Here is an 11,781-nt window from a genome sequence, read left to right on the forward strand (position 1 = left end):
ACTTTTTGGTTTTGTTATTTTTGTTTTGGTTTATTTTAATTTAGATAATGGCATTTGGGTGTAATTTTAGTGAATAATGGTGTAAAATTTTATTTTCATATATGAAAAATTCTAAATGTGACTCTAAATGTGGGACGGACTTTTATACTAAAATGTGACTATAAAACTGGGACGGGTGAAGTACTTTTTTTTTTCTTAATTTAATACACCAAATAAGTTTACTCAAAATTCCATATCTTCCAAGAAATTGATTTGGTAATAATCAAAATTAAAGATTTCATAAATATGGCAACAGTTAGAAGATTCCAGAACCAGGGTAACGACAAAATCTGAATATCGACGAATTGCAGCCACATGAAATTGAAACTAGAAATCACATCAAAGTAACTCTTTCTCTAAGTTCCTTGATTTTCTTGGTGACGAACAGATATTTGGGAATTTGACCCTTTGAAGAAAAATGGAGAAACAAAATTCTGAGTATTGAAATCAAAGAAGAGATGGATTTGGGCTTGATGGCTTCACACAGTTGCCCTCCTGGAATGGGGGCTGTTTTCAATCCTGAACATCCTTCCACCAGGCTGCCAAAGGTATACTCAATTTCCATTTACTATTTTCACTACTTTATTACTTTCAATCCATAATTTAGGCTTTTTTCTGTGTTTTGAGCTAGAAAGAAATGAAATTGCATGAATTCCATGAATTTGATGTAGTAAAGATCATTTTTTTGTGTATTTAGTGTATCTAAAATGATGGGGGCTTTGTTGAATTTCAGTTTGAGAGGAAGGTTTTGAGTTTGAACGGTGAATCAGCTTATAAGTGATTGGTGGGATTCTTCGATTCGGAAGATTATAGAAAGGACTGAAACTGATATTGTATTTGGTTTTGATCCAATAATTAAGCTTCAAGATAAATGAACAATGACTACTAATGATCATCATGCAATTACATTTGTTTGAATGAATTGGGCGACTATGTTTTGACTTGCTAAGGGTTGAGCTTTCATATTCATACCAGTGATGATCATTTGTATAGTCGGCTCGTTTCCTGGTTCGACCTGGCTTCCCTAACCTGCAAAAGTGAAAACAAAACAATCTTGCTAGGCATACCGTATATTTTGGTTCTTGTTGTTAATTTTCATTAGGTGTAAACTCTAGTAATACTTTTCAGTTCTCTATTTTAAGTCATTTCTATATTGGAAGATGGCATGATTCGTTATATTACATAATTTCCATGTACACAACATATAGCAATACACTACCGAATAGGTGAAGTGAATATTTTTTTCTGATTCCTTGCGTTGTCTCCAAAGACAGGGAACTTTTGACAGATCCCTTTTACCTTCTTGTTTCAGGAGTTGCACCGTTTTCTCCAATATCGCAGTCCAAATCAAGATCTTGTAAATTCTAAGTCCTTCAATTTATGCCTGCAGCAGAAGGATGAATTGAAATTCTCAGGTGGACTATTAGACTGTAACGACTTAGTTTTGAAAAACTCTGTAAGCTCAACAGTCATTGATGTTCAAGGTTCGCGGCTCTCTGATTCTCTACTTTCAATGCATGAATAGCCAGATTTTACCCACACATACAATCTTAAAGTTCATAAAATAATCAACCCATCTCTCCTTAAGCCTTACATTCATTTTTTATCCAATATACTATTACTTAGCATGCTTCATTGTTCCGTCAGAATATTAATAGAATACGGTTCATCTATTAGTTTGTTGAATCAATAGTTGGGACATATTAGTAGTACTGAATTGCTCTATTTCGAAGGCAGATGTTCATCTAGAGTCACTACTATTGGGCTTCGGAATTGCTGAACAATGCACAAGACATGAGAAAATATTGGAGTTACTTGCATCGGGGTCAATTAAAGTAGAGAATGGTTTACTAGAGCTGTCTATGCTCTATGATATGATGGGGCCTCGAAACCTTATAACTGATTCAGCTCAGCAACCATTGACATCTTGTGGCGAACGGTGTATTTGTGCTGCCGAGTCTCTTGTTTACCCAGCAAGAGAACTATACATGAATGAACCAAAATTGAATATAGTTGGAGACAGGAGCAGTTGTAGAGAGCATATGTTGCAGCATATGGGAGATGATATGACTCATATGGTTCCTATCATTTCTGACCTTCATTTCTCGAAGAACACAGTTACGTCCAGACGAAGAGCAATGCTAGTCCCTTATTTTGAATGGTACCCTCTCATTTCTTTACTTGGCCCTGCGTAACTTTGTGGTTGCACATACATTTTATTGGGCTGGTCTGAAGGTTAGGTCGTTAGGAAAAGTTGAAGCATAATTTGTATAAATAGTTAAATACCGATCAATGCCTTGAAGTACGAAACTTAAATTCTGGAGGAAGACAACTTTGAGTTAATCGGACTATGACTTTTGAATTCCTTATTTTTGTGCCTTCCCTAGTGATTTCGAACAACGTGCTAACTAACTTGATATCTTAAAAGATTTAGACCTTTGTTCTCTATATCTTGTAATGAGTTGGTTATTGGAACCTTTTTGTTTTGGAAAAATAGCAAGTGAATGGTGAATCTCGATGGGCATTGCAGGTTGAATCACATCATTTCTTTTATTGGTTTTCATGTGCTATTTCCCAAATGATTTTAACCCTAAGGTGAGAATTTAACACCAACCACGGCGGTGTCTAGAGTTCTGCAGCTGTCATTCAAGATAGACTGTATTTGGGATTTTGAAGTGCATGTTTTACTTTTACTATATTTGAGCATATAATATTTTATCGTCTATCATCCTTGTGGATTCTAATATAATATATGTAGAAAAATTTTCCTTAATTCTTGCATTCAATTTTTCTGCTAGGCGGAGAAGAGGGCGTTCTAATATGGATCCATCAAAGCTTGCAACAGAGAAAGTTGAACCTCTCAATAGGTAAGAACATGCTTTTATCTGAATTTGTGTTTGTTCAAGGACGTTATATTTTATGAATATAAACGAACGACAAAACAGCAGCATTCATATTACAATTCGTGTATGAAAGCTTTTGTCTTGTTTGGTCAGTCATGTAAAAGAGAAGGTGAAGACCTCACAGAAGAGGAAGGCCAGTCCCAAAACGATGAAGGAGAGAGACATCCCATCCAACAGCTACCTTTACGCGTGTGAAAGTCTGCTCTCCATAATTGTCAACAGGAAGCAGCAGGGCAGGAATGCAATCGCCTCGTTGAAGAAATCTGGTCCTCAGCTCAATGATCTTCTGACCGGTTTTTCTGCCAGCATTGCTGGAACTGGTGTTGCTGTTGTCCTAGGAGTTGTCTGCAGAGTTTTGTGCAACCAGGTGCCATTCTGCGCATCAAAACTTTTGAGCACCGGATTCGGTTTAGGGCTAGTTTGGCTTTCTTCAGCTGTGAATAGATTGAAGAACACGGTTATCTCTATCAGCAAATCTTCTGGGAAGTTGGGTGCTCACGAAGAGGAAATGATGGACCAATTGGATAGAAATTTGAAGGATGTTTGGTTCCGAGTAGCAGCAGTGATGACGGTTGCAGTGCTGCAGTTGGCTTGATCAGGAAAGGCTCTGAATTTTGCTTTGATGGACTTATGGATGTACTAATAGCTCTAACTTGAATTGTTTGACAATATATATCGAGAAACGCTAGCCTTTCCTTGTGTAGTCGGGTCACGGTAACTATTTGCATAAGAGTTATATGCTCCATAACAAAAAAGGGATATTGGCATCTAATATCACGAAACTTTCAAAGAGTTGGGTTTTTTCCACGAACTTTAAAATTGGCAAATAATATTACGAACTTTACCTCTTGTTTGTTTTTTCCCACGAATGAAAAAATTTATGTTATTTTAATAGATTGAAGAACAATTTTGGTGGTGTGCTTCAAGAAAAACTATCTTCAAAGATTGAAAAACTTGAAGCTCTCAAAATTGTTGTTGAGAACTTATGAAAAAAAATCCGTTTATTTGAAGATTTTTTTCATTCGTGGGAAAAAAACAAACCCGGGATAAAGTTCATGATATTATTTGCTAATTTTAAAATTCGTGGAAAAAACTCAACTTTTTGAAAGTTTCGTGATATTAGATGTCAATATCCCAAAAAAAACAACATACTAGCTTTACAAAAATAGCATTGGCATTGTTGATATTCTTCTATTTAATTTTTCACCATCTTCCCACCATCCTCCTCGAGAAGAATCATCACGTGGACCGGGTGAGCTATTCCTGGCCGGGTAACATCCTGGCGAGTATGAGAGCATCACCTGGACGAGTGGTGTATGATCTAGTTAACCACTCGGCCGGGTACAACACATTCTCTTTGCACTTGTCATTTGGATTCGGAGCTTCAACTATAAATGGAGTACTCTTTTGTAGATCTTTTTTTATAGGGATATTGACATCTATTATCATGAAACTTTCAAAAAGTTGGATTTTTCCACGAACTTTAAAATTGGCAAATAATATCATGAACTTTACCCCGAGTTTGTTATTTCTCACTAAAGAAAAAATTCTTGCTATATTAATAGATTGAAGAACAAATTTGGATGGTGTGCTTCTAGAAAAATTATTCTCAAATCTTGAAAATCTCGAAGTTGTTATCGAGAAATTAAAAAAAAAATCCGTATCATGATATTATTTGTTGGAATTTTTTCTTAGGTGGAAAATAACAAACTCGGGGTAAAGTTCGTGATATTATTTGTCTATTTCAAAGTTCGTGGGAAAAATCCAACTTTTTTAAAGTTACATGATATTAGTGTCAATATCCTTTTTTATACAGTTTTTTTATCAAATTCAAAACTTTTTTGTTTGCCTTCTCTCAAGGAAGAACGTATTTTATCTAATTTTATATAGAGTAAGTGATCCTAAACATATATCTATTTACGATTTTGATCTTAGACATTACGTGTTGGGGGAACATGTAGATTTGTTGATTAGGGTTGTCTCGATTTTATATTGATTAGGGTTGTCTAGATTATTGTATGTCTCCTCGATTTTATATTGATTAGGGTTTCACTTTTTGGGGAAACATGTAGATTTGTTGTTCGTTGTGGTCGCAAGCATGTGTAGGAATATTTTGATTGGGGGTCTTCTAGATTATTTAGTGTTTCCAAATTGTGTTGTGTGTATCCTGATTGTGTGTTGGCGAACATGTGGAGTTTATTCTTTTTGATTTCCGGGGTGTGTGTTTTCTCCGATTTTTGGGTTTACAATTCATTCTGGATAGATTAGTATGGTATGCAATGTTTGTGTATGGATGGTTGTTGTCTTCATTTCACAACTATTTATAACACAAACCAATTGGCAATGAAACAAAACAATCACAACCATTTCAATTGTTCCCTTAGGAAATATATAACTCCAACAATCTTTCAAAAGCAGACGTTAAGAAGATAATGGAAAAATTTAGAAAATCGGGCTATGTCGACCGACGTTCTAGTAAACAATTGGAAACCAAATTGCATTCCACAACAATAATGAAGACAGAAGTTCGAGAGGAGAAAGAAAAGGTCAATCATCGACTCCAAATTGAGATCGATCAATTGGAGCAGATTTGTAAAGTATTTATGCAGTAATAGGTTCATTTTTTTGTAAATCACTGCATTCCCATTTTTCACCGTTTCAAAGAAAGCATTTCAAATTCAGATAAAAACCAAGTTCTTATTTCAAGAACACTTCGATTCCATCGTTCACCATTGATTCCCACTGTTCACCATTTCAACGACAGCATTCCAATTGTTCTTATTCTTGCCAAAATCCATACATTTCAAAGAAAGCATTCCCATCGATTCCAGTCCATGCCATTATCCATACATTACTTGCATTTCAACATACAAACAAGCATTGCGATAACAAAGAAACAAAATTCATACATCACAACACTACTTAATTTATGTATGGCCTGATTATTCTCATCAATCGATGCCACAATCAAGCCTAAAGTATCCCCTTCCGTCTCGGCCAGCGTCGTCGATGAAGCCACAGCGTCGCTTCTTCAATTGGATCGATTGGTTCGCACCACTTGAAAAAGTGCACTCTTTTCACTCACAAACAATGTAGATTTTCCCCCTTTAAGGTTTGCCATGACTTTTGACATTTCGAAGTAAAGCAAGTTTCTTGCAGTTGCAAGACTTGTACCGAAATCGGAGGTCACGTCACCCACCACTCTCGTCGGACCCTCTGTTGTAGGTCAAACGCTCCATACCTGACGAACTTGAGTCACTGCAATACCTATAGTTCTTCGTTGCGTCGCTGAAAGAGGAAGAAGGAAGAAGATGAATTAGGGAATTTTGTGAGAAACGCCTTTTTGGAAGAGATAGATAGATGAATCTTACTCCCTCCGTCCGCTCCGCCAGAGTCTCATTTCTTAGTGGCACTTCTTAGTGGCACGGGTTTCAAGAAATGTAAAAGATAAAAAAAAAGGTGGATGAAAAAAAGTTACTGGACTATGGATCTCGCATATATATATGTTTTAAATTAAATGTGAGTGAAATGAGTTGGAGAATGTGATACCATATTACCATTTATGGTAAAAGTGAACCGAGACTCTTATTCGCAGACGGACTAAAATGGAAAAACGAGACTCCTATTCACGGATGGAGAAAGTATTTACTTTATTTTTATTTTTGAAAAAATTAAAAAATATAATCTAATGCTTAAATGGATCGAACCATTTTCAACTAATTTCAGCCCATTTTGAAATATAATATCGGGGACTAGAATCATAAAATCGTCATATGTTCAGGACCACACTTTTGGCTCTTACTCTTCTTCCATATAAGTATTTGATGTTTTTATCTCAATGCTACACACACGACGTGCATTAGTGATGTCAATATAGAAAGTTTGTAGTAACAGAGAAACTACGACCGAGTTTCCCATTTCCTGTACAAGAATTTTATTTTTGCATTAAACTGTCTAAATATCTTGAAACAAAACAACATCAACAAGAATTGGAATGTAACAGTAGTAACTGTAAGCTCTATAAGCATATGCAAGTATCTATCTGTACTCAGCGTGTGATACAACAGAAGACCGAAATATACAGTATGCGGAGCTTCGAATTGGCAAAACTTCAAGACTTTCAAGAAATAAAATCTCACAACCGAAGATCAAAGCTCATCTTTCGTTGAAGATGTTTGATAACAAGCTTCATCCCAGTAGTAGGGGAACTTTAACCTCGTAGCTGTGTGCGGCATATTCCAATCATCGTATATGAACCTAAAATCAAAATTTATAAACCGTCAAAACACAAACTACAAGGCGCAGCAGATTAACATCTCATCATAACCACATTATAAGAGTATTATGAGCATCAAGGGATCCCACAGCTTGTCTGATATTGCCTCGTAAGAAATATCTCAACGAGCACATAGAGGCCCAACAAGAGTCGGGGAAAGATCACTTCTGTGCAGATGCCTAACTTTAGAAACAGGCAGTTACCTTTAAAAGGGCTCTGCCCAATAGATCAAGATGGATTATTTCTTGATGATAGTGTAACCAGAGATTAATACTCCGATGCTTGAAGTATATCTTTATAAAGTAACAGTATGAACGACAATTGAACATACGTGATGGACTGATGGAGTTCTAGAAGTCCAAAAATCTAAGTGGTGAGTCCTATCTATTGGCAATGAGACACGGTACATTGTAACTTACACTTTAACCGGCGGTCTAGATATAACAACCAGAACTTGCAAATCCTCGTGTTCATCCGTGTTCCACACCTGCATATAATCACAGTCGGGAGAAAACGAGAAGGAATTTTGTTCAAAGTGGGCAAGGGCCAATCAGCATTACTAAAGTCAGATATTGAAGAGCCATTGAAATTTTAATCAATTTTTCAGTGGAAAGGAGAAAGCAACAGAACAACATCCAGTAAAGTCAAGACCCCAAATGCATATTTTTATCGCAAGTTAAATAATCTTGTACATGAAAGAAAGATTCCTAGTCCAATCAGATGCCAAGCCACATTAGGTTTCATAAATATTTATCTTCTCAGCATCAACTCATCGCCCCTGACTAGCTAATCAAACCAACACTGATATTTTTATCGAGGATTGCCCACATCTTCGATTCTTCGATATTCCCCCACTATAATTCGAGTTAAATTACAAAATCCACTATGCAAAACCTTGTCCAGAGACCAACAACAATAGTATGCACAACTCCAAAAACACACACTGCTGCTTTAGCATAACATGTGTAACCATCACCTAAATCTACGAGGGCGATATTCAAGACAATAGAAAACCAAACAAGCCAATATACCTGATGAGCATCATTGACAGGGACAAAAAATGTACTATTCTTGAAAATCGGAAATTCCTGAGGACTGCCCGGATAATTTTTGTGTGAATTTGAGGCAAGATAGAATGTGCCACTCCCTTTCAGAACAACAAAGATTTCCTCACATGAATGCCGATGAATCGGTGTACGAGCACCCGGAGCAAATGTCTGAAGCCAAACCTCAATCTGCCAAAGGCATCATTCAAACAAAGCACACCTATTTCAAATGTGAAAATTTTAAATAACTAGAAACTGAAGAATCCTCATTCAAACAAAGCACTGCGATCATACTATAAAACTCAAATAAGCTGGGAATTAGAAAAACCCTAGTTCAATCAAAGCACTAAGACCATAATTACTCAATAGAATTCAAAATTGAGAAAGCACAAAAGCGTAAAAACGAATTAATTGAGCTATAATTACCTCCTTAAAACCGTGCAATGCAGAACCGGCAACGGTGATGTGAGATAAACCATGCCTACCATAGTTATACTGAGGAATTTCACTTATATTTCGGACTATCGGAAATCCTGCAATTCAACGATGTCATTTATAAGTTATTGATTAAGTTGATGCACGCAATCTGTGTGACGAAATGAAGCGCTTACCATTGACTGCACAGGAAGAAGCTTCGACAGTGCTAGAGAAGTGAAGTGCGATGAAGAAAGGAATCCAAAGAAAAGCCATCATCTTTCGAGATTCTTCGGCTTCAATTTGCAAATTTATTATGCTCCACGATCTTAATTTTAAAGGAAACATGGAAATTATAATTATTGTTTAATAGTACTCACTTCATCTCGCCTCTTAAATATATAAATTATTTTCTTTAAGTACTCACTTCAAATCCTAATACACCACTTAAAAATAGACAAGTGGAGCTTATCTTTATGGAGAATTCATCCTCTCTTCTCTACTTTCTACTCCCTCCGTCCCAATAAATAGGAAACATTTAGTTTCCAGCACAAGATTTTATGCAGTGTTGTTTTGTGAGTTAATGAAGAGAGAGTAAAATAAGAGAGAGAGAAAAGTAGAGAGACTGATGTTTCCATTTTAGGAAACGTTTCATTTTTAGTGGAACAACCCAAAAAGGAAAACGTTGCATTTCTAATGGGACAGAGGGAGTATATCTTAATTTCTTTGTTATTTTTAATCTAAATAATTGTGTTAACTTTTTTTATAAAAAATGTAGCCTTTCCAAAAAAAAAAAATTGTGGAAAACGGGAATTTTCGATAGCATGAGTATTCTTCTGTGCTAAAAACATAACTGTATTATTATTTAGATTTTATATACTCAAAACAACTCAAAATACCGTGAACTTTCTACTGAAAAACAATATTTGTAAAATTTTAGTTCTCCAAACTTTCTAGTGAAAAACAATTTTTGCAAAATTTCAATTCTCCAATAAGTCATGAATTGTAATGCTATTTCTGTATTTTTTATGTTGGAATCATATTAAAGATTATATCCTTTTTTATATTGAGATAATAGTCACTGCTTACAAAATTTGTTTGATAATATTAAAAGAGAATAAGAAAAAAACTTTAAAACAATCCATAGAAATTTACATACCATTTTATATTTTAGAACAATCAAATGCAATAGGAGTACAATCCTAATAAATCAAAAATTTGTATTCTAGTATAGCGGGTCATATTCTAATGCTTATAGCACCCTAATTCAAAATCAAGACCAAATCTCCACCTTTAAATTTTAATATGAGTGGGTGAGATTAAATCTTACAAATCTCAATAAATAATAGACAAAATATCAACAAAAGGGTAATATCGTCATTATGTTATCGTATGATAATTTTCATGAATTTTTTTATATCAACATAGTGTATTACAAATATCAACAATATGACATAAGAATATCAACACTAGTATAAGAAAATATCAACACATATTTATTGAGATTTTTACATAGTTTTATTGAGATTTTTACATGGTTATCAACATTTACGAAAGCTAAAATAAAAAATATCAAATTTCATCATCCGAACGTCGTCGGAACATATGCAATTGAGATCTCGTTGGAATCCTTATAAAATTATCTTTAGTTTGATATATTTTTTGCGAAAAATTAATTTAAATCGAGAGAGTTACGTAAATTTAAAGTTTTAAGATGATTATAATGAGAGGGAATTGAATTAATACCTTCTAATTTTATTTATTAATTTTCTTAATTAAAAATATAATCTGTGGCATTATTTCAACCACTAGATCTTCTAATCTAATGGCTAAAATTTAATCTTAGTTTGAGATTGCTAATTAGTTAGCAATTGATCACTCCTCCTAGTATAGCTATGTAATTGTGTAAAATAAATCTTTTGGAATAAATAAAAATCTTAGTAATAAATAAATAAAAATTGTAAAAAAATGACTGTATCGGTAAAAAAAATTTAAAAGTTAAAATAATAATTTAGATTAAAAATATTGAGAGAAAAAAAGTGAGAAAAATTGTAGGAGAAGAGATATTATAATGGGAGTAGGTTTTCTTTTCCTAAAAGAGAGATCTTTTCCTAAAATAGATATCTACTTGTCTATTTTTAAGTCGTGTATTAGGATATGTATTATAAAGTGTATTAGGTGATCCCTTCCGTACAATACGTCTACCAACTTTTAAGTTATAGACTGCAGTAGTAGTAGTAGTAAATGTCGCACAATAAATTTTTTGACAAATAAAGATTTGTATATTTTGTTACGACACTATAAATTCTGTCCGGTAAACGTCGTTTAAAGGAACCGAAAACCGACAATTAGATGACGTAAGTATCAAATTCCACATTTACTTGCAACGATGTGAGACATGTGATGTGTGACGCATGTTATGCGTCGTGGGACGGGTGACATTAGGAGTGGCAAAATGGATAGCGGGCAATGTTTTAAAAACCGGATCGGTGAGTGAACCGGCAAGGCTATTGGTTCACGGTTCAATTGATTCGACCGGTTGAACCACTAGTCGAACCCTATCACTGTTTAAATTATATTTTATTATATATATATATATATATATATATATATATATATAGGTCCATGATCAATTGAGATTTTTTAGAGTAATTGAGAAATGAGATGCAATATCAGCCACTCATTTTTATTAAATGAGTGGTCCAGATTTTGCCACACAAAAAATATTTTTAAATTAATTTATTATGAAAGGGCAGAATGGTAATTCATATTTTAATTAGTGTTCTTCATTTTGTGTTTGGTGATCTGCGCGAGATATCTCTCTGAATTTGGGTGATTCCAAAAATCATCTAGATCCAAAATTAAAACTGATTATATGACAAATTAAGCTAAATTGACGATCTCGATCGGCAAGGTGGACTATTTATCTCCGTCGTCGCTAACATACGCCTACGGAGAGGAGCGGGCGGCTGATACGCCCGGATTTTGCACTGTTTTAAGGCCATTATTTGGTCCGTTTTTGTTATCAAAATCACTCTACATGTCCATTATTTGCATATTCTATACATTTTGGTATTTTGACGTGTTTTGTGAGAAATGTGCA

At 34.5% G+C, this 11,781-nt stretch overlaps 2 protein-coding genes across 4 annotated transcripts; one reads left to right on the forward strand and one right to left on the reverse strand.

The window, feature by feature from the left end:
• Window positions 1-365: 365 nt before the first annotated feature.
• Window positions 366-3,645, forward strand: LOC125189067. Of its 3 annotated transcripts, none has more exons than XM_048086251.1 (5): window positions 366-587; window positions 1,352-1,454; window positions 1,777-2,200; window positions 2,838-2,906; window positions 3,036-3,645. In XM_048086251.1, exons 1-5 carry the CDS (start codon window positions 498-500, stop codon window positions 3,535-3,537), a joined length of 1,188 nt encoding a protein of 395 aa, XP_047942208.1. In that variant the 5' UTR covers window positions 366-497; the 3' UTR covers window positions 3,538-3,645. The 3 variants fall into 3 exon arrangements, with proteins under 3 accessions (XP_047942208.1, XP_047942207.1, XP_047942209.1); XM_048086250.1 differs by having other exon boundaries at window positions 368-587; window positions 1,352-1,523; XM_048086252.1 differs by lacking the exon at window positions 366-587 and having other exon boundaries at window positions 1,382-1,523; window positions 1,773-2,200.
• A 3,286-nt stretch (window positions 3,646-6,931) lies between these two features.
• On the reverse strand, window positions 6,932-9,036 carry LOC125187045 (auxin-binding protein T85). The gene is made up of 5 exons (XM_048083555.1): window positions 8,876-9,036; window positions 8,691-8,797; window positions 8,250-8,453; window positions 7,638-7,705; window positions 6,932-7,199 (listed from the first exon to the last, which is right to left on the reverse strand). Exons 1-5 carry the CDS (start codon window positions 9,024-9,026, stop codon window positions 7,091-7,093), a joined length of 639 nt encoding a protein of 212 aa, XP_047939512.1. The 5' UTR covers window positions 9,027-9,036; the 3' UTR covers window positions 6,932-7,090.
• Window positions 9,037-11,781: the final 2,745 nt, after the last annotated feature.

The sequence above is a fragment of the Salvia hispanica genome, chromosome 5 (genome assembly GCF_023119035.1).
Source record: "Salvia hispanica cultivar TCC Black 2014 chromosome 5, UniMelb_Shisp_WGS_1.0, whole genome shotgun sequence".
NCBI lineage: Eukaryota > Viridiplantae > Streptophyta > Magnoliopsida > Lamiales > Lamiaceae > Salvia > Salvia hispanica.